Consider the following 22,689-nt stretch of genomic DNA (forward strand, 5'->3'; position numbering starts at 1 on the left):
CTGGCATTTTCCCCTTGATACACCTCCATAAATGCGGAATATTCTGGAGTATCAGTTAATATCAGTTAATTATTAAAGGCTTTGAAACTAAAACTACTAAAACTAAATGCTTGCTAACTTCAGCATTCAGCAGGTTCTAACAACGGCCTTCACTCTGAACCACAGGAAACCAACCTAACTTCCAGGTCTGACGAGTCATGTCAGAGGATCTCCAATGCTGTGACACTGCCTGTTCTCCAAACTTTAACCTTCTCTTGTAGATGACTTAAACAAACATGTCTGAAAACAGTTTCTTAACAACTTGGAGGCAGCAGATACCCCCGTGGGATTTTTGATGCCTGCACCCAGGGTGCCAGATAAAAGCTCATCCTCCTTTTGATCAGCGTATACACTCGTTTTGCACCAAGTGCGATCCCTTAGCTTCTCATAGAATCACCAAGGTTGGAAAAGACCTAAAAGATCATCCAGTCCAACCGTTCACCTATTACCAATAGCTCCCACTAAACCATGTCCCTCAACACAACATTCAGTCGTTCCTTGATTCTCCTCCATTATTGAAATGAAACCAGTGAAAGGCTGGTGTCATTAGCAAAAGAATTCCCCCCACGACTGTATTTTCTTTTGAGGAGAGATTAGGATGAGAAAATCTAGTACATAAAGGTATCAAAACAGTCAACTGGTGACTTTGATACAAAGAAATGCATTGTTCCCTGGCTTTTATAAGCAGGCAGAAATGGTTTCTGATGGTTTCTGACCCCAGGGTGTTTACTATTACAAAGTTGGCCAGATATAATTTACTTATTTTCAATTCTCCAAGTTTCCCCTTTTCTGGTATATGCTCCTTGTATTTTCTGTGGCTGGCTCATGTTCTTCATGGGTTGTTTTCTTAGCATTATTAACGTTGTAAAAAAGTAAAGGAAATTACCCCAAAAGCAAGCATTCCTAAATCATCGCAGAACCAACTCTACCTATAATTTGATTTGTAGGCAGCAGGGCACAAACAATTACAAACAGAATACTTTCCAATATAACTTAATGGCATACATATGTATATACATTACTTAACTTTTAAGTACTCAATTAGGTGCCTAATTATGTTGAATGGGTAGGGTACTTTTAAACCCCATTGCAGGAGCACAAAGACTTATTTCTGTACATTCAACGTGGTATGTAATGGCTATTGTACTGAGGCAAAAAAATAAAAGAAAAAGAAACAACACACACTTTATCCCTACATGAAATCTTACATTATGAGTCTACACTAGTAATAATTTAGGAAACAGTTGTGAACAGGAGAAGTCCTATTCCACTACCACAAAAGCTGTCTTTACTCTCAGAAAGGTTACCTAGGAAGAAAAGGCTTTTTGTGTTTTTCTTCTGTTGAAACCGTGTGCTATGTCTTGTGCGATGTATACCACTGATGTTACAGAAGAGCAGGGGCAGAGCACCAGGGGACTCAGTTAATGACAACTATAAGTTTTCATCCATTTCTGAAAATGAAAGCAATCTGCACCAGACTCCAGGCAAAACAGCAGTACTGAGAATATTATGGAAAAGCCCAGGGGTAGGGAGAAGAATTCGAAGGAGAATAATTTTTATGGTAATATTCACCTGTAAGCAATTTCACTACAGCTCAAAGCTATCCAACATTCCTTCTACCTGTTTTTCAGCATTTCTAGTTGAAAAACTCATGACAGAGCAACCAGACATACTGGCAGGACTCAAAAATTATTCTCTGTCTTCATATACAACAGAGAATCATGCACTGATCTCTCATAGCTTCCCTTTCATTTTTCACATCTCAGTTATGATGTTCAGCTTCAAAATAATGTGGTCTGTTTTCCCAGCAAAACTGAATCAAGACAGTGAACTGTGCATTGCGATTACAAGTTTCTGGGCAAAGGTAGCATAAAAGTGAATACCACAGAATCGTAGCATCATTAAGGTCAGACTTCTAAGACCACCTAACCCATTACTACCATGCCCACTAATCAATGTCATCAAGTGCCTCACATCTCCATGTTTCAATGGTTCTCAACACGGTCTTCAGAGTCTTCTTTGAGGCTTATCTGAGGAGTAGTAAATATAGCTGGTCTTCAGCTGCCATGTTGTTTATTACACTTGATTCATGAGGTAGTCACATGTTAAAAATCAAGATAATTGTGCATGCTGCTGACTTGTATCTGTAGTTGACAACTTGATAACAACTTGCAAAGACAGTACTGAAAAATACCTTTGAATTCGGCTTTCCACAATTAAGTTTTAACACATTTCAGTAGTTTAAGGAAGATAAGCAGAAAGAAACCCTTCAATTACCACTAAAATGGTTATTGTGAGCAGAGTGAGTGCGAGATCTCTTATCTGGAGTATTACAGTACTTTGTTTTTGTCTTTACTTTTTAATATGCTGCCTATTTAAGTGGAACATCATTCCTGAATTCATAAGATGAAATACTAAGGATAAAGTTACTACAGGAAAAAAAAACATGAGGGTGAGAGCTGTCTTTGCACACGTCATGCACAGACAACCAGCATGGAGGTATGTATCCATGGATGCAACCTGGTGCTCTGAGCAGTGAGTGCCGTGGTTCTCCTTGGGAGATGCTCCCAACAAGATTAATCTTCACCTACACAAAGAATACAAGGACAAATTCACAGCAGCTACTGCTCTGCCAGTCCTCCTCTACCTTCCCAGGCAGGACAGTGGGGATTTGCACAGACTGAAACCCAAACATCTGCCACCTGGCACCTCTTTTAGCCTGCTTTCCAGCCTGCTAGTTCCACCAAGATTACAACACAGACATAAATGCTGCTGATTGGAGTGAGGCTATGAAATACCCCGTGAACAAAAACAAGAGGAAGATAGAAAGGAAACAGAAAGCATATCTTCCAACTGTCCAATTCTTGATTTCCACTCAAGTGCTGAGTGGCCCAGCAACCATTCCTCTTCCACACGTCAGAGCTGAAGGGCTTCCCCCAAGTGACAAGGGTGGCAACTGAGACACAGGAGAGAGGGCAGCAGGTTTCTAAGGGGGTTACCATGTTAAGAGGAGGACAATGCAACAATGTCTGAGCAGAGATCTCACATTTTTTTAGACAATTATGTGAACACCAACTAATGAAAGCAAAAGCACTTACAGGATGAAGGAAGCAGAGATGCCTCAGTGAGCCCTGTGAAAAACAGCTAGGAAGAAAAGGATACCAATATGGGTATCCTCCCAATTTTGGAGGCTGAAAATGGAGACTTAAACTCTCAAAAGCAGATACAAGCACACCTGTTCCATGAGAAGAGGGACATAAACAGGTTTGTTCCCATAGCCCTGTCAAGAGCAGATACATGGAACTCTAATCCAGGTGTTACTTTCCACTGCCAGAGGTCGTACTGCAGTATCAGGGTCAACTCCTCACTAAAAAAGAAGAAAAATGTACAATTTTTAAATGCTTCCTTCCCTGTTGTCACTGGGATAACAATGCACAAGTGCAATTGCCACACTGGTACGTGGAGAAGTCTAATCAATATAAACATTCACCATGGAGCTTCAGGGACAGAAATTTTACCCTGTGCATGTCATAGAAGTAAAAAGAAGTCAGATCATATGCCAATCTAGCCTGGCAGTACCGGTGCCACTCAAGCTAGATTTTTCAGCCTGATGTCCTCAGGCAGGGAAATCAAACAGCAGGCACTTTGTGTTACAACCAGCTTTGCTTCTCTGTACTGTTTTATAGCTTAGCGGCTTCTTGACCTGCTGCAGTAGATGTCTTTAAGATCATCTCTTTATGTTCAGAGCTAGTGAAGGAATCAAGGCAATGGATGGCCAGGTTAAAGCAGACCTGCCCAGTAAATAATGCTGTCGCAGCTAAGTAGAAAAGACAACACTTCAGTTTCAGTGCTCACAGCTTCCTTCCTTTTTCATGTACGCATTTTAGGAAGTGTAGTTAATATTCCACAGCTGGAGTTTGTAAAATCCTGCCTGTACAAAATTCAGAGTCTGTGCATCTTCAATTAAAATCAGAGCAGAGAAATTAAAGAAAGGTCTGAGATGGCAACCATAAGAAACTCTATCTGAGAATCTTTTTCTTGTTGTTGTTGTTCCTTTTATTTAATAAGCTTTTTTTGTTCTTACTTTGGAAATAGTTTGATGCACCATCCAGAGTTTTCAGTCACAGGCACTTCTTTTTTTTGGTAGCACTGGTCCTAATGGGATTAACCCAAGATATATTGATTTTTTTACCATATACAAGGGCTTATCCAAAAATAATGTCTCCTGTTTTATTATGTTGACCCACCACATCAGAGCCCAACATAACATTGGTGGTTTGGCAGTAGAGGTTGAACCTTCCTGACAATATTCCATTACAATTTTTTGCCATGCAACATATGGCAGCAGAGCGGTAGTCTGACAAATCTGTATCTGACACGGATGTGCCTATGAAGCAAAGGTGTTCAGATTCCTCAGTGTGGAAAAAAAAAGGCATTCACTGCCATTCATCAGCGCTTGCTGAACATTTATAGAGAACAAACAGTGGATGTGAGCACAGTGTGGCAGCGTGTGGTGTGTTTCAGCAGTGGTGCAGCACCAGTGGGTCAACTCAACTGGTATAGATGCTTATGAATCAGGCTCTTCTTCCTAGTGGGAGAAAATGCAGAGCTAATGGTAGTGGAAAAGTAGTGTTTAGTAGCTGGGAATTTGCTCCATCAAATACTGTTATTGTGTTCTTTGAATCCCTTGTAGTTTCCATGGAAATAAATAGGACACATCACTTTCAGTGCAACCTGAGAAGAAAGCATGCAAGAAAACAATTTTTTATGATAAGGGTAATGAACCAGTGGAACAGATTGCCCAGAAAGGTGGTGGATGCTCCATCCCTGGTGACACTCATGCTCAGGTTGGACCAGGCTCTGAGCACCCTGACTGAGCTGTAGGTGTCACCTATTATTATTCTGTGGTTGCTTCTTTGATCAAAAAGAGATTATTACAACTTCTCATTAAGTGAAACCTTGCAAGGATCTATGCAAGAGTAAACACTTCCAGCAAATATTTCTGTTTTTCCCCACATCTTTTATGAAGATACTCTGCTTTCTTCCTAAGGGTGGTTGTACAACATTCTCTTGTTCAAAAGCATCAGATTGTGTGATTAACACAACTGACTTCTGTAATAACTTAATCACCACGTATGTGATAGCTCTTTTCATATTTGAAATTCAGGTCCACCTATGTAACACTACCTTATTTAATACAATATTTTAGGGGCAGACATTAATGATAGTCCCTATTGGAATGTATTTACTCTGTCTGTAGACAGCAAACTAAGCCTGAGTCCTTGCTTGAAACAAAGCAGATGTAAAAGCAGAGTTAAATGAAAAGGTCACTATCACACCAAGTAACCTCAGGGGTGAATTCTGCTATTGACCTCAAGTGAAAGCAGGCTCAGAACACACACATCATTTGGACATCAGTTAAAAGAAGGGCTAAGTATTTATATTTCCCATTCCACTCCACAGTGCCGTATATTAGTAGCTTTAAGTGACGAGATAAGTATTTTTCCTCTCACAAATAACAAAAAAAAAAGCTATGAAATTAAATTACATATAATTAAGTTACATATAAATTATTTGGCTTAATTATTTGGGTAAAATACATGAACACATAACAGAAAGCCTGTTCCAAACTACAGATAGTACAAGAAAGTGGATGCCTTCTAATAAGCAAAATTACTTCTTTAAACAGTAAATAGTCATATTACAAAGAAAACCCACCATTGCCTGCAATTTATCCTGAAGTGTATATATGCTTGGAAAAACAACAACAGAAACAGTTAACAGCTTTATAGCCAATTCTAGGAGGCGATTAAATATTAAACAAAAATCTTCAATTTCAGTGCAACTATTCAGTTATAAATGGTAGAAAAACTGAGCTTTGTTTGTTGTCAGAGAGCTTGAGAACAACTCCACAACTCAGAGCCCTAGCATGACATGAAAAAGGCAGCACTCAGGCAGATGAATGTCCTGCTCAGAACTTCCTGACAGCTCAGAGCTGCAGTAGAACTCCAAATGCTATACTACACTCTAGTGTCCCTTCTCAAAACAGCAGGCACTTCTGTTGAACATGCTTTCACCTCAATCTTGAAGACACAGTCTCCTTCATAAACTTTATTTTAAAAAGCCAGTTTCCTGGTGTAATACAACAAATAATGTATTTTAAGATAATACACCTGTTATTAAAAAGTAAACAGTTATTAGATTTCACTAAAAAGTCAGGGGTTTTGCTGAATACTCAGCGTTTCATTTATATTAGACATCACTGATTTACTCTAAAGCTTTCAGGGATACCGTCAGATGCCGTTTTTAATTTACACAGCCAATTAAACATTTGCTTTCAAGTACCTGATTACAGAATCAAAGCATATCCAGTAATATTTCATTTTGATTTAAAAAGTTACAAGTCCAACGCAAAAATTAACCTTTCTTCCACAATTTGGAAACACAGCTTGAATAATTAACGTAGCATGTTTGGCAAACGTGCTCATAAAAGCTAACAAGAAGAAAGACTGACAGCAGCCAGGTACCTCATGGAAACACTGATGGGAACAACTTGCACTCCAGCAGTATGATTTAATGCTGAGAAAATTAGCACTGCCCGCTCTGAGAGGTCACAGGTATGAGCTCACACAGAGCACAACCATACAAAGCTATAAACAGACTCAAAGTAATTCAGACTGCAGGGACCTCTGAAGGTCATCTGCACCGGCTTCCCACCCACAGCAGGAATAATTTCAAAGACCCCGAGCAAGCTGAACCAAGCACTTCCATGAACTGAAGCTTCACAGTTACACCAAGCAGATTGCTCCAGCACTACACCGCTCGCTGTGAGTTAATTTCATTATTAAGTTTGTGGCTATAGTCCTGTTGAATCACTGCTGGCTCCCGGTCAATCTGCTGACCATCTAGGCATCCTGGCTCTCTGCTGCAGAGAGAGGTTCCTTATTGTGGTTTAAACCAGCAGGCAGCTAAACAACACAAGGCTGGTCACACAGTGCACCCCACTCCAGCGAGATGGGAGAGAATTAGAAAAAAGACAAAGTAGTACTTGTAGGTTGAGATAAAAGTTAAATTTCCTAAGAAAAGGAATAGGAAAAAAAAGAACAATAGTTACAGTAATAATATCTATATTTACTTACACTTAGATACATATAAATACATACAGAGCAAGTGATGTACAAGCTTGAAGCAAGAATAACTGACCTAATAGAGTAGATGGTGGTGGTATAGCAGTAGAGATTGAGCCTTCCTATCAGTCTTCCATTAAATTTTGCCAACAATAATTCCCAGCTAGAGGTGGTGACACTGTGTTGAAAAATAGTGTTTTGTAGCTGAGAATTTGCTCTATCAAACAATAATACTGTGCTCTTTGTTGCTGTCGTAGTTTCCAGGGATATAAGCACATGGCATTACTTTCAGACTGGCCTACATAGATATTTAGGTCCTTGGAAACTGCCTGAGTTTAAAATGCAAACATACCATCCAGAGTCTCTGATTAAGTTTCCTAACACATGAAGGGGCCATACACAGAAAAAAAAAGTGAGCTGTGCTTGACAGCTTTGGTCCTTTCCTTTTTGCTTGTGAGTTGTCATCTTTTTTTAATCAACTTACAGATGACTTTCTAGAAGATGCTTAAAGTTCTCTTCAGATATTAGTTTTTTCAAATCAACTTAAGATACTCAGATTCAATATTTAAGAGAAGCTATATGTAAGTCTCCAAGAGAAACAGCACATCTGGATTTAATTGCTCAGCCCTTTGGCATTTTAATAAAGAAATTCCCTATTACTGAATACAATCAACATTTACATTTAAAATAGCAAAATACGGGTAAACTGTAATGATTTTACAGACTAAAACCTCCACCTAGTGAAAAATCCTAGTAAAGACAAGTCATCAAGCTCCTAAATCAATTTCTAACAGACACTAAGGAAAAACTTAAGCATTTTGAGAGTAGTCCCATTAAGTGTACTTCACTACCAAGAAAACAAAATTCCACACATTACAAAACAGAAGATTGCCAGATGTTGAGTCTTTCATCAACCAACACTTCCAAATCCTTCTCCTCAGAGCTGCTCTCAAGCCATTCTCCACCCAACCTGTATCTGTGCCTGGGATTGCCCCCATCCAGGTACAGGACCTACCACTTGGCCCTATGAACTTCTTGAGGTTGTTATGGGCCCACCTCTCAAGCCTGTCCACACTCCAGATGTCATCCCTTCCCTCTCGTGTGTCAATCCAGCCATTCTTAGAAATAAGTATTGGAACTCAGTCTGTTAAGCTGCAGATACCCACTATCCAGAGAATATCTATTTGCAGTATCAAACACCACAGCTCCCACCAGATAGGTCTCTGTTGAGAGATGTCTCACTTGTGTTACTGTTCTCCAGATTACCTGAGGATAACTCTCATTATCCATCCAACCTGTAAGACCTAAAAGCACTTGCTAAGTTTTCCCTGTCACCCAAGCAAGAAGTACTCAAAGACAGAAAACAAGCTTCTCGGATGGTCAACAAAACAAAAAGTATTTTCAGGTTCCCTGACTGCAGTTATACTGAGCCTGAATATTTTTCAATGTCGATGTTAATTATATTAGTTTTTCTATGCTAGTATTTCTTTCTTCAATGGATTTCAGTTATATCAGCACATTTACTGACTTTATTTAAAAGTAACTAAGAAGGCGATAAAGGCCTATTAAAAAAAATGAAAAAAAAAAAAAAAAACAAACAAACAAAAAAACTTGCTTAATAACCATTCATTGACAAATACAGTTCAATGTTTAGTTTTACTACATTTTTAACACTAATGACCACAAAAATCATGTAACCGCTGTAACAGTGAGCATAATCACAGCATTGGCCTCCCACCACTCCTTTTGATGGTGCCCCAATACTTAAGACCTAAAAACCATATATATATATATTTTTTAGATGCCTAAATAAAACTTTGAAATTCTGACATCTCCTCTGAACTATCTTTGATAAAAATTTTACTTAGGTCAGTAAAAGAATTCAGCCTTTGTAGCTGCCACTTTAGCACACATTCAAAGCATTGCTGGAAAGGCTACCATCTGAAATAAATATCCTATTTTCCTCCTTTCCTTTTTTTTTTATGTTTCTTTAATATTTTTACAACATAAATGTAACTGAAGTAACTTCTTTTTATTCTTCACAGCTTTGCAAAATGTCAACAGATCAATTTTTCTGTCAGTAGGTTTCTCCAGACTGTTCAGTTTCACTAATAAACCTGTTGGTGCTTTATTTAAGATAAGGAATGTTTTCTTTCCACTTCCTTATGTGAGCATCTCAATACATCATTCCTGAACATTTCCCATTCATTCCAATTTGGTCCATTTATTTTCCCCACAGTGCGCAATTATTCAACTTCACTAACCCAGACTTTGGAAATAAGAAGAACCGTTGAAGTGCTGAAACTAAACAGAAGTACAAGGGAAAATGACAATTTTAGTAACACCATAAGAAAAATACTTCACAGCATACATTCTTTATACTCTTTAGAGTACAAATTATATACAGTCTACTACTGATGACTCAAAGAAGCCACAGAACACAAGACTCCATCTATTTCTGGATGTTCATGGGAAGACAAGTGAACCAAAACCATCTGTTACAGACAGTCTGTGGGTCTTCGTACTGATGTAGAAGCTTAATAGCTTTAGAAACTGGGGAAAATAATTTAAAAGGAAACTTAGAGAAATTATAGACATAATCGGTATATTTCAGAAATGGTATGTATAAAGACAGAGGAAAACGCAGTCGAAGCCAAAGGGAAGTTATACTTGCAATAACAACATAGCCAAGTACCAGGCTGACGTCCATGAAGGATGATTTGTTCCAAGCAAAAAACATCACAGATATGACAAAACACATTTCAGCAGAGACTGTGATGCAAACCTATGATCCTTTTAAAGCAATAAAATGGGCAAGGGAAAACTGAATATAATGCAGACATGATTTGACTTTAAAAAATAGGAAGTGACAAACAAGTGCACTGTAAGGAGAGAACAGATGATGGAATTAAATATAGAAATGCAGTTACTGAAAGGAGAAAAGACAGCAACGACCACCTTCCTTAAACTGAAAGAGAAGAAAAGTGCGTAAGTGAAAGGCAGGCAAATAAAAAAAGAGAGAGAGAATGTAGGCATATCAACTCAAGAATAAAGTAAAGTTTAAGCAATATATCTGAAGTGACAGGAGAGCCCAGCTTTGCAAAAATGAAAGTTGATAAGTCCAGGGAGGGAAGGGAGAAGGTGGTGGAACAGAAGAAAAACCTCAGTTTGATACAAGCCAAAGGACTTTCAGACATCGGCAGCAATTGAATGCTGTAAGTAGCTCTGGGATTTGCCAGAGCTTGCTTTCTGCAAAAGTAAATACCTTTTCTATTTCAAGAGATATTTCGTATCTCCAGTGAAATTCACCTATGGCAAACTCTCCTCCATAAGAAGCAAGAAAAATTACACACTTGGCTGTGCCCAAGCCAAGTCTTCAAGTACACAGATAACAGCTTTCACCTCTCATCTACTTACACAGGCATTAAAAAAGGAAAAAAATATACATAGATATATATAAGGTTATTTCTGTTTTGCGTTACATATACTAAAATCAATACCAATTCTTGTAAGGAAACCACTTACGGTTGTAGATTCCAGATGATTAAGTTGAAGAAATTTGATCACTGTTAAAACATCTTTGACTTCTCTTTCAATAATCTACTGCCCTGAAGGCAAAGTCACAGCTGATATAATTACAGAGAATTGGGAAATCAAAGGCACTAGAGTTGCTTTAATTAACAAGATTATCCTCTGCTGCAGGTCTTGTCTTTGGCTGTGCTCCTCCTAGCCCTTAGTCATCCATAGTCAAAAGGATGTGGCCAGCCTGACACTTGGCTTTCTTTTCTTTTTTCATTAAATGCCAGTCGATCAAAAAGGATGTTAACCAAGTCGGTCAAGCACAAAGTAAGTGGCCTAAAAAGGTCACTACTCATTAGTCTGTTTAGAATATTACAGCAAATGAACGAGTGTCTTTGAAACTTAGCCATGCAGAAGGAAAAAAGCATTAAAGTCAGTAACATTTTTATTTCAACAGCAGCACTGGCACCACTCATTACTGCTAACACAGGCCAAAGAAACAACAGTGTGAAGAATTCCTGCAGAGACAGTAACTACTACAAGCAAAGTAAAAATACACCGAAACTTCCATTTATGCCATTCTATGATTCTATTCTATGACTCACATCTCCAGCTTTCTTACACATCTGCTTTTCTGTATTAAACTGCATACATGTAGGAGATGGTTTATTTCTGTAACAATACCTCAACCGCAGGGATGAAAAATGATGATGATGGGAAAACTTTGCCAATGCTTCTCGTTTTTGAAGAAACGCATCGTACAGACAACAAGGCAGTACTTTGTACAAGCACTCAATCACACTTTTAGCTGTGCTGAAACTAGCTGACAAAGGTGGTAGCAATTCATCACGTTAGGGAATTATGAGCCCAATATTTGAACTACCCTTTAAAAATAAATAAATAAATAAAAATCAAAAAGGTACAGAATTGCAAAATGCACAGCATTTGCAGGAAAATAATGCAACACATAGAGCGATTCACTCCGCTTGCTACCAATAGCAGCAGATGAAAACAGCCTTTTTTTTGCAATACAGCCCCAGTGTTTCCCTGCTGGGAACTCCCTCCTCCACAGTGGAGGATCCTGTATTAAATATACCTGGGGAATACTGAACTCCATTACCCACACAGTTTCCTCACCAGATGAATTATAGAATCATACAACTTCAGTCGGAAGGGACCTCATGGATCACCAAGTCCCAGTTCCACAACCAGGGTTGCCAGCCACTCGATCTGGTACTAGACAGGTTGTCCAGGATCCCATTTTTAATAGTTACTTAAAACAAATGCCTTCAATATACCACCCAACCACCTGGAATAATGGAATCTATTCAAGACTGCCACCTACCATGTGTATTTCTTTCTTTCTTTGCTTCTTTTTCAATAGAAATTGAACGGGTCGTGCATGGGGTGGCTTCAAAAACACCTTACACTGCAGAATAGCTAGGCACTCCTTACAGGTCATTGAACCATGGGAAAACACATACGTTTAGTTACTTAAGCAGTTTATTCAAACAGTGATAAGAAATCAATGCTTTCAGGGAGTGAAAAATCGCAGTAAACTCAGAGCAGTGAAAATCAATGCCCGGAGCTCCTGTTTGAAGAACATCAAAGAAAACGAAAGCGATTTCCATGCATGAAACACTGCTCAAAGAATTAACGCACGCTCATTTTGCTCTCTCTGACATCACCAATTAAGCACTAAATTCAAGCGCAGGGCTGGCTTGTTTTGCTTTGCATACCAGCACACAGCAGGCCGGCAGAAGCGGAAGCAGCGCTCAGCTTCAGGCCCCGCCCGGGGGGCGGGGGCCGGGCACGGCAACGCAAGGCAAGGGAGGGCCGCACGCCCGCCCCGCGTTGCTCTCTCCTCCAAGCCTGGAGTACCGGCCAGCCTTCCCACTCACCTGCAGCGGCTGCACTCCGGCCGCCTCTCGCAGAGCTCCACCGGCAGCTCCCAAAGCCCCTCGCAGCCCTCTCCCTCCTCCCCCGCGGACGGGCCGGCGGCAGCGCCGCTCTCTCGCTCCATGCCCGCGCGGCGGGAAGTGCCACCTCCTCCCGCCAGGGGGCGCCGCCGAGCAGAGAGAACGCGAGCTGATCTCGGCCAATCAGGGCGCGGGGACGACGACGCCCCGCCTTTCGGTCCTCCACCTCGATGCCGCGCGATGCGGCCGGCAGGGGGCGCTGTTGGCCCTCCGTTTTCCCCGATGCGGCGGCGGTCCGGCTATGGCCGGTCCGGTCTCGTCTCGTCTCTCCCCTATTTCTTACACAGGCCAGGATGCTGTTGGCCCTCTTGGCCACCTGGGCACACTGTCGGCTCATGTTCAGCCAAGTATCAACCAACACTCCCAGGTCCCTTTCCTCTTCACAGTCATCCACTCAGCCCAAAACCTATAGCGCTGCATGGGGTTATTGTGACCAAAGTGCAGGACCAGGCACTTTCCCTGCTGCATCAAGTAAGGGGTGGTCATTTTCCTTGGTTCTTTTCCTTTAAGACAACTTTGTTACAAGTTGTAAACAGCATAAACATAAACAGCAGAGAATGTATTTAGGCTGATTCTTGGGAAGTAACACTGTTGTAGTGGGCAGGAAGAAACATACTGATGAGAATCATGTAGGAATAATCTGGTAAAGCTTAAAAGCAAACCACTGTAAACTCTCCTGGCATAAAACAGATAGATGCATTAAAAGAACTGAAATAACAAATATACATATGGAAAGCGCCATTCCTCTGCATGCCCAGCAAGCTCTCTTTTGTTCTCAGATGAGGCCTTACTGAAAACAGACTCTATTTCTTGCTGCTACCAGTGGAGCACTCAGAATCTAAGTCTCCTAGAGAACTTCAATCCAGGTGTATTTGTTTCTTAGAGTCGTGAAGAAGCTGTCAAAACAGCAGTTTTCAAACAAGTATATTGAGGGCTGGAGCACCTCTCCTGTGATGAAAGGTTCAGAGAGCTGGATTGTTTAGCTTGGAGAGAAGGCTCCAGGGACACCTCATTGCAGTCTTGCAGTACTTGAAGGGTGCTTACAAGTATGAGAGAGACTGACATTTTACACAGGTAGACAGTGATAAGACAGAGGGAAATGGATTTAAACTGAAAGATTAGGTTAGATGCTAGGAAGAATTTCCTCACTCAGAGCATGGTGAATGCTGGCACTGCTGCCCTAGAAGCATCCAAGGCCAGACTGGATGTGCTCCTGGGCATCTTGATCTATCAAGTGACAGCTGAGCCCATGGCAGAAGGTGCTGGAACTGCATGGATCTCTGAGTTCCTTTCCAACCCCAGCCATTCTGTGATCCTATGATATTCAAATGGCAGGCATGCTTTGTTACTCAGCAGCTCAAGCAGTTTCATTCATTGAATTTAAGCGCTGCAGTTTCCACTCTGGCTCAACTCAGTTTCAAGTACCAACACAAGGCATGTGACATTCTTCTGAGTTTATGACTGGCTTTTTCAAAAGCTACAGCCTCATACAAAACGTGCTTTCACGGCAACTAACAAATGTTGAATTCAGACTTCTTGTCATTCTTTCCTGCCCACCCCCATACTTAGTTATATATTCCTGGGATAGTTCCAAAGCCAGCAGGATGAACTTCCTGAGCAGGGTCACCAGTGTGAGGTGCAGAAGCAGAGCTGGGAGCTTGGAAGCTTTGGCAGTTGAAGCTGCTGTCTCAGCACACCAGCAGTGAGGCTGGGGGATCCAGCAGCACATAGCACTGATAGACAGACTCAGGTGCTGCAGAACAGCACATGGGAAAAAAGTGTTTTTTGTCTGTTCTGAGATTTTTCACAAAAGAAAACAGTTGCTGGTTGTATGGAAAAATAATATTAACATTAACCGTCTCAGCTGGGAACATTTGTGACAAAAGCCCATGTGGACTTAGAGCAGCCAGAATATTAGACAGGGAACTTTATGAGTAATGTTTCTAAACACTGCCGTGTCTGACAAGTGCAGGACAAGTCTGGAAGTGTCTGAGCTTAAAACCAGGAAAGTGAGTTCTGAAGTGGAGCTTGCTTTCTGTTTGACTTAAGCAAGTGTCAACCTGGTTTGCCAGTCCACTTGCATTTTAAGGCAGGTCTTTTTGATGAAAGAAAGATGGGGTTAGTGGGACAAGCTATCTGGCTATCATAATACAAATGCAACCTCCCAGTGTGGACTTTGTGATTACTGTGACTAACAGTGATGTGTTTTCCAAGTGTACAGCGATGCTGGGAGGCCCAATGGCAAAAGCTGACACGGCCTGTCAGGAATAGGAGGCACCATATTGTTACTGAGATACAGTGTGAAAGCTGGGAGTAAATAGCTGTCCTATTTGTCTGGACAGTTAAGGAACATGCATACCAAGGAAGAGAAAATGTGAAAAATATGGAAAAAGGAATTAGTCATCAAATACTGAAAAAAAAGAAAAAGAAAAGATGAAAGGATTGCATAGCAAGAACAATGTAACAGTGAGGTGCAATGCATTGTGCATCTTGTAATCTGTGAGTCTGTGGGCTTCAAACATTATTCATTCTACGTAAATTCTTTGTATTTGTTATTTATGGTGACTTATTGCTTTGCAACAGCTGACAGCAAGTGAAAAGCACAGAATTCCATTTTATTCAGCAATGGGTGCTTGGAAATGTATTTTGCTAACTAGAGAAGCAGCAGCAAGAAAGGAAACACCCTGTTGCTTGCTTAACTTTCATCTGCATTTTTTTCTGTTGACTTAAGGGCTATAACTTGTACAGCCGTGTCCGAAATGCTCTGCAGCAGTGATTCGTCCATTATTCTGCCTGATGAAAAGTATTCTGCCAAGCTGGCTGTTGTTTCTAGATCCTCTCTTCTGCATTGTTTGATAAAATAGAGAGACTTTCCACAATATTGTTTCCCTCTGAAAACTGCAGGACTTGGCAGATAATAATATTCATCCTTTCAGACTCCGCAGCCTGCAGATACCTTCTAAGAGAAACTTGTTAAGAGCTATTTCCTTGTGAGGCAATAGTTGAAATTAGCGATTCCACTCTTGTTGTCTCACACTAGGTCCTGTATGCATACGTTAGGATAAATAAAAGTAAAGCCTCCTTTTTATTTCCATGCAAACTACAACAGATAGAAAGAGCAGAATAGCACTATTTGACCGAGCAAATTCTCAGCTACAAAATACTAGTTTTCAAGACAGTCATCACCATTAGCTATCCATTTTCACCAGTGATGAATAAAAGCCTGCATGTTGCACTTGTGAAAACCTGCACCACTGGTGGTGACCACTGTTTCACATTTTTGGTAGGAAAGCATTGCCTGTGCAGTTCATTTTCCATAAGCCCAAACAGATGGAAGTCAGAAGCTGTCAAATCTGGACTATACAGTGGGTGTGATAGGACAGTGCAGCCAAACTGGTATGTGGCCTGGTGGTATCATGTTGCAAGGGAAAGGTTATCTTCTTCACTCGCCTGACTCTGGAGGTTTGAGCATTCAGCTTAGTCAGTGTCGTTATGCAGCAGTCAGAGCTGATGGTGCGTGTGGGCTACAGGAAATCCAGAAGGATCACCACTTTCCTATCCCAAAAGAGAGTGCACATCACTTAGCCCGCTGAGGGCTGCATCTTCAACTTTTCCTTTGATGGGGGATTCACACATTGCCACTCCATGGACTGCTGCTTTTTCAGTTCCAGATCATAACATCTCATTGGTAATAATGCAGTCCAGGAACATTCAGAGGTCTCAGTGAATGTCGGTGGGTGCAGTTTTTTTCTGTGTGAAGGAATTCAGTGACACCCCTTTGCTCCATACACAATTCCATGTCAGACACCATTCTGCCAGACTGCCCCTCTGCTGCCATCTGTCACACAGCAACAGCATGGAATGGAATATTGCTGGGCAGGTTCAGCCTCTACTACCATACTGCCAACATCTGCCTCTGACATCGTAGGCCAACATCATAACATAGGAGGCACTAATTTCAAGAGGCATATAATTCAGTTTGTAGCTTTGGTTTTGATGACACAAATGAGCTACCATGAAATAATGAGGGTGTGACTTCACAAGGCAATTACGACATCGCATCACTGTCGGTTTACGTGTTTTCACATGCACTAAAAGTGAGGAAGTGCTTTTCCTCGTCCCTTTCACTCAGGGGTAATTATCTCCAGTTTTGCAAAGGTAACAAATTGGACTGATAAGTTTTTAGGACTGCCACTATTTCTCTGGCCAGTCAACAAGTGTGCACACCTTGAACTCTCCATGAAATAATGTTTGGGATGAAAAAGTATTACTCTACTTGTACCATCTCAAGTACTGCTGGGTGCAGGCTATGGGGCAGGCATTGGACAAATCTTCTCCAATCAACATTTACCAAGCTTAAATGGGTACATGGCTCAGTCTGACACATATTTTGTTAACTTGAATAGCCATGGTTTATTTCTAGATGTGACATGTAATTGAAAGATAATTACAAACTGTTGCTGCTGCTGTGGGCAATGATCTTGCCTTTCTTCCCACCATCCCAGTCACCACTCATGCTAACGCAAGGTCATCGTGTGGCCTCCCAGCTGCTCAGCAAATTTGTTTCTCCTGTTTATCTTCATACAGATCAGTTCAGTTTGCTCTCTGGCCAGCCATGCACTATTGCTGGCATAAGTGTGCAAGAAGGAGGAAGGGAGAGAGGAAAATATCCATTACTTGAGAGTAACACAACGGATGAATCACAGAATCACAGGGGTTAAAGGGACCTCAGGTGACTGTAAAAAGGTGAAATAGAAATAAAAATGCTCACGCTGGGAAAAAGGTGTTTCTCTCTCAGCCAGTGCCTGGCAGGTGCTGCACCATGCCATGCTGTGTCCCAGTCCTCCATCCAGCCTCCCTGTTTGCTTGGGCTTCACTCTGCAGAGAGCTGCGGTTGCATAAGATTGTCTAAAATCATCATCTAACAGGCTGTACATCCAAAGTAAATGAAATGCATCCTGTGAGCAGGCATTTGTTTCTATTTATCTGCTTCTTCTAGAAAAGGGGTGTATTTATAAAATGTAAAGACATCTTCAAGTGGAATTTTCAGCTGTGGTTTGAAGGTTTTGTGACATTGTGCCATGCCCTCACTCATGATACTGAGCTAATAACAGAAGCAATTCTAATCCTAAACCTGTAATTGCAGCCTGTGATTACTGCAACTCAGATGACCTGGAGCACATTACAGTAATAGCTAACTAGGGACTTCCTGATACTTCAACAATCTCTGCCTAAGATCAGATTTAAAATTCAGAATCTGTATGCTGTATTGATAACAAATTCAGCTGGTTTATAACCCCGGTGTGCTGTGTATGTTCTTTGGTGTCTGTAAAATGCAGTTGAAAATATGGACAGCAAACGCAAAACAAAACACTCAAAATTAAATGACCGAGATATTAAGCAGGCAGCAGGGATATGGTCTATGAAGCAGCACAAGATGAAATACTGCATATAAGAGCCAGTCTCACTGCAGCTTTGGAACTTCGGAGCAGGTAGCAGGCAGTTTTCAGATGACTCAGTGTCTCTGCAAAGCTGACAAGCACGTCAGGAAGATCGAGTTCTATCAGCCTGTATGCTGCGGAAGGGCAGGAAAGAATGGAGAATGAATGCACAGGTTGAGGTGCACTGACTGAAATCTTTAACTGTACCCTTTTACTAAAGCCCATTAGCATCAACACACTGTTCAGCTGTGCTTTTGACAGGGCACTTAAATTTTGCCCTTCGTCCAACCACTTTGCAGACTTTGCATTTGGTGACTCCTTTCAGGCATATAACAAAACCATCACCTAAGTGTTTGTTTTAGAAACATACACAGAGAATCTGGCCAACCATCGCAATTACTGTGTTTCTTTACCACTTCCTGCTTTTGTGTCAGTAATGGTATGCCCTTCCCCGAGTGAGCAAAGGAGACATGCATGGAAAGTCACAAGTGGAAACCACTCCCTGTTCCTTAACTCACCTTCCAGTGCTGCACTGCCTTTGGTCCAAACACACAAGCAAGGAACAAGCTATAAGGAGAAAAGAAGTGCAGTGTACCGTGTGTATTGTTCAGTGTTACTTATATACCTGGATAGCATTTGCAGCCAAGGAAGATGATGCAAGAGGTTTATTCACAGATACAAGCATGCACCTCAAAAATAATAATAATTAATAATAATAAACAAAATAAAGGTTATTATTATTATTATTATTGTTGTTGTTTTTTCTTTTTTTGTTTTGTTTTGTTTTTGTTTTTGTTTAATCCAACAGGTTTTGGTCATTTGGAGAACATGACAATTCAGAGGGGGAATGCCAGGACAGCTATACTCATGCCCATGTGCTTAACAGCATTTTGCCATTGCTTCATCTGGGAAATTTTACAGAACGGCCACACAATGTCTTCTGCAGGTCTGTTTCTGGTTCCACAAACCCAGACTCCTAGATAGGATCTACAGCAACAGAAGGGAATGTCTCAGGTAACAGCAATAGCAGTGGAGGTTCACCAATTCGGCTGAAAATTTGTGTTAAAATCAAAAAAACAGAAGGAAAAAAAAAAAACAACAACCACCTAAAAACCCAGTAATAGGACCATCAGGCTGTAAAATCTGACCATCTCTTTCATAGTTTCACATGTGGACTGCTCGAGAAAATTGCTGACAGACATGAAAGTGTGAAGCAAGTGAGAGAAATCTCTCATATTCACGCAACTGCCTACAGAACAGAATTAGACATTATCACTGTTCTCCATCAGCAGCATATCCGCCCCTCTCCAGCTGGGCTGCAGTTTGCACACAGACCACAGCCAAGGGTGAGGCAGGAAAACAGGGAACCAGCTTGCACTGGTTCACTGATACCAGTTTATCTCAGGTTATTAAGTGAGGAAAAAACAGCGCATGGCACAGAAAGGAAGGTATATTTACAAGACACGTATTTCCAGCAAGGCACAGCAGGTCTTTTTCTCCTCTGTGTTGGCAAGCATGTTTGTCAGAATGGTGCTGCTAACACTGCTTTTCTTGGCTGCTTCCTGTTCAGTGCCATGGGGCAAATCAGCTCAATTGCTGTGCGTAGCAGTATGGATGTACTGTTTATAATCCTTGTCTTCCATGTTGAAGTACATGTGTTAGACACAGACATACCCTTGAGCTGATATTTAGTCTTGTGGTTGCAACCTCTATTAATAATGGATGCGTGTGAACAACAAAGGGTGTTTTAAAGCATAATATTTGTGGCATACCTGATGTGATAATGCCCCACCACCCTCACCCTCCTGGTTATCTGTGCTGGAACATCTTGATCTCTGTGAATTTGTTTTCGCTTTGCTCTGGGTCTTCTTGCTTACTCTGGTTTAGATTTGCAAATCCTTCATCATAAAATGGTACTGTTAATGTTAAGGCACTTAAGGAAGCTTTCACTGAAGTTCTTGGGCATGTTTCCCCTACAAAGAATCGTTTGCATAATAACAAGTACTGTCAAGCAAAACATGTTTTTCTTTCAGTAGTTAGAAAATCAGAGAGAGTAAATACAAAATGTTATTCCTTTTAGAGATCATTATACTTTGCTGAGCACCATTTCCTTTTAAATAGCCTCATCAAAATGCTTTGTCAGGCTCAGACTGGATTATTTTCCTTGTGCTGGATTGAATTGCCTTTGTCAAGAAGTTTTAACTTCCAGAGAAGACTTTAAACAAAGCTAAATATCCTCAATGTGTAGTTGAGTGAAGCAGCACTATGCAGTGAGTAGCTGTGGGAGTGCCAATCATTATGTGTTACTGCAGCTCTACCATCTGCTTGATAGAAAATGCAGTAGGTACAATCAATGCCTAAAAACAATTACGTCAGCTGAAATCTTGATGGAACGTAGACATAATGGCACTGTACTGTACCTCCTGGGGCACTCCTGCACCAGATCATGGCATCTGTATCACCTTCCATCAGCACTTCCTCCTGACTGCTGGCATCCTACAGATCCTCTCTGACCTTGCACCCAGCCACAGCATGGACGTTCTCAGAAGGATGCTATGGTTGTTCTTCCATGACACGCTGTCTACAAGGACAGCAGGCCATACAGGAGTGAGTGGGCACCACCACTATGCACATGGACCTGGTGTGATCCTCCAGGCAGCTGTTACAGAGAATGCCAGTCCTGAGGTTGCACAGGAGAGAAGGGGAAGACAGAGGTGGGAAAGTCTATTTTATTTAGCACCATGATTGGCAGGACAGCAGAATCATTAAAAATTGCACAAAGAAACAAGAGAAAGGATTGGATGTGCATATTATGAAGAAGCCTCCTGCTTAAGGAATGCCAGGTGTGAGTTTAAGGTGTGTATCTGTGTTTTATCAGATGGTCCATTAGGAAGGTCAGTAGTTACTCTCTGTGTGAGGCACGCTCCAACTCTCAGCATGCGCTCAGGATAATCAGAGTCTGCTCTGCAATCTGCAGGAGTGACAAACCCCCAAGAGCCTAGGGGCACCATTTCTGCTCCAAGGCTCTTTAATGACCCTGCCATGAAGCAGCCATCTGATGCAGGCTTAAAGGCCATCTATGGAGCTGGCTGATACCCTGTGCCAGGGTAAGTTTAGGTTGGATATTAAGAAAAACTTTACAGAAAGGGTTGTTAAGCACTGGAATAGGCTCACCAAGGAGATGGTTGAGTCACCAACCCTGGATGTGTTTAAAAACTGTTTGGATGTGGTACTTGGACATGATTTAGCAGAGGGTTGTTAGAGCTGAAGTAGTATGGTTAGGTCATGGTTGGACTCCATGATCTTTAAGGTATTTTCCAACCTGAGTGATTCTATGATTCTACAATTCTAAAGACAGAAGAGCCAATTAGGGTAATGCATTAAAAAAAAAGAAGAAGAAGAAGGAATGTGAATTCTAACTGTGTGATCACTTTGTAACATCTCTTAGGAGATACCCTTTGTGTGTAAACAAAGTAGAAACTGTCTGTGTTAGGAAAGGAGAAATAAAACTGTGAGCCTTCCAAAACACAGTGTCTGTTGCTTTTTTTTTTTTTTCCTGGTTGTCACTCCATGACTAAATAACAGAGTGCACAAGGAGATAAGGATTAATAGAAGGTACATGATAATGTGCTCATGTTGAAAAGTATTTGGGAATTGTACTTGACGATGACATAATTTTATAAGTTGAGTGGTTTTCCTTCTTGAGATTGTCCTGTCTCAGAACTAAGATGACATAAACTTATAGGGATCACAACTAAAGGCGAGAAACTGCAGAAACTCATTCAGATAACACCAGTAAGGTAGCCAAGGAATGACATGCTGAGCCTATATTGCTTCTTCATTTCAGAGATGTAGGTTGCTGATTACTGCCTACTTCAAGGTAATAGAGTGATGCTGGTGCTTAGATTAGAGCGTGCTTCAGAAATACATATGGAGGTCACTTGGCAAAACAAACTCTAAAAGAGAAGTATGCAGATTAATAAAGATATAAGAACCACAAGCCTTGCTAAATTACCAAATAAAAATTATTGTTTGGACAAAGGAGTAAAACCCGTGCAGTTATGGACACAAGGAATCCAAACACAAGCAGCTATGTTCTGGTAAGACAGCATGTTGTTGCTGTGTCACCAAGCTGAAATCACACTATCAGAGACCCTAATAACAAATCATATCACAGCACAACATAAACCTTTATTTGTCCAACAACAACAACAATAACAAAAACACCTCTGGAATTACTGTGCCTGTTAATAGTTAGTAAGTGGACAGGATTTTAAGTATGGTGGAGGATTAAAGAGCTGATTGAAACATTGCCCAATATTCTCCACTGAACTGATGGCACAGATGTGAGATAAAAGAGTAAAGTGATTTTCTTGAAGTTTATCCTCTGATGAGAGATCCAAAGCCAGCAATGCTGAACTTCAGAATAGTATCTTAAAATCCAGACAGTCCCCAAGGGAAAGACTGATTAACATGAAATAGTGAGCAGAAACAAGGCAATAAAAGGTGCCACTGACCCTCACTAATTAAAACAACAACAGCTGGATGGAGTTGCTGCCAGCCCTATGCTTGGACTTCCAGGAA

The 22,689-nt window shown here is 41.0% G+C and overlaps 1 protein-coding gene across 1 annotated transcript in view; it reads right to left on the reverse strand.

Annotated features, from left to right (window-relative positions):
* The window catches only part of DTWD2 (DTW domain containing 2), a 62,897-nt gene extending 50,170 nt beyond the window's left edge, over positions 1-12,727 (reverse strand). The window contains exon 1 of the mRNA XM_072359608.1: positions 12,587-12,727. Coding sequence (XP_072215709.1) covers positions 12,587-12,708 — 122 coding nt within the window. The 5' untranslated portion in view covers positions 12,709-12,727. The remainder of the gene's footprint in view (positions 1-12,586) is intronic.
* Positions 12,728-22,689: the final 9,962 nt, after the last annotated feature.

Source organism: Excalfactoria chinensis, chromosome Z (assembly GCF_039878825.1).
Source record: "Excalfactoria chinensis isolate bCotChi1 chromosome Z, bCotChi1.hap2, whole genome shotgun sequence".
NCBI classification, from domain to species: Eukaryota; Metazoa; Chordata; class Aves; order Galliformes; family Phasianidae; genus Excalfactoria; species Excalfactoria chinensis.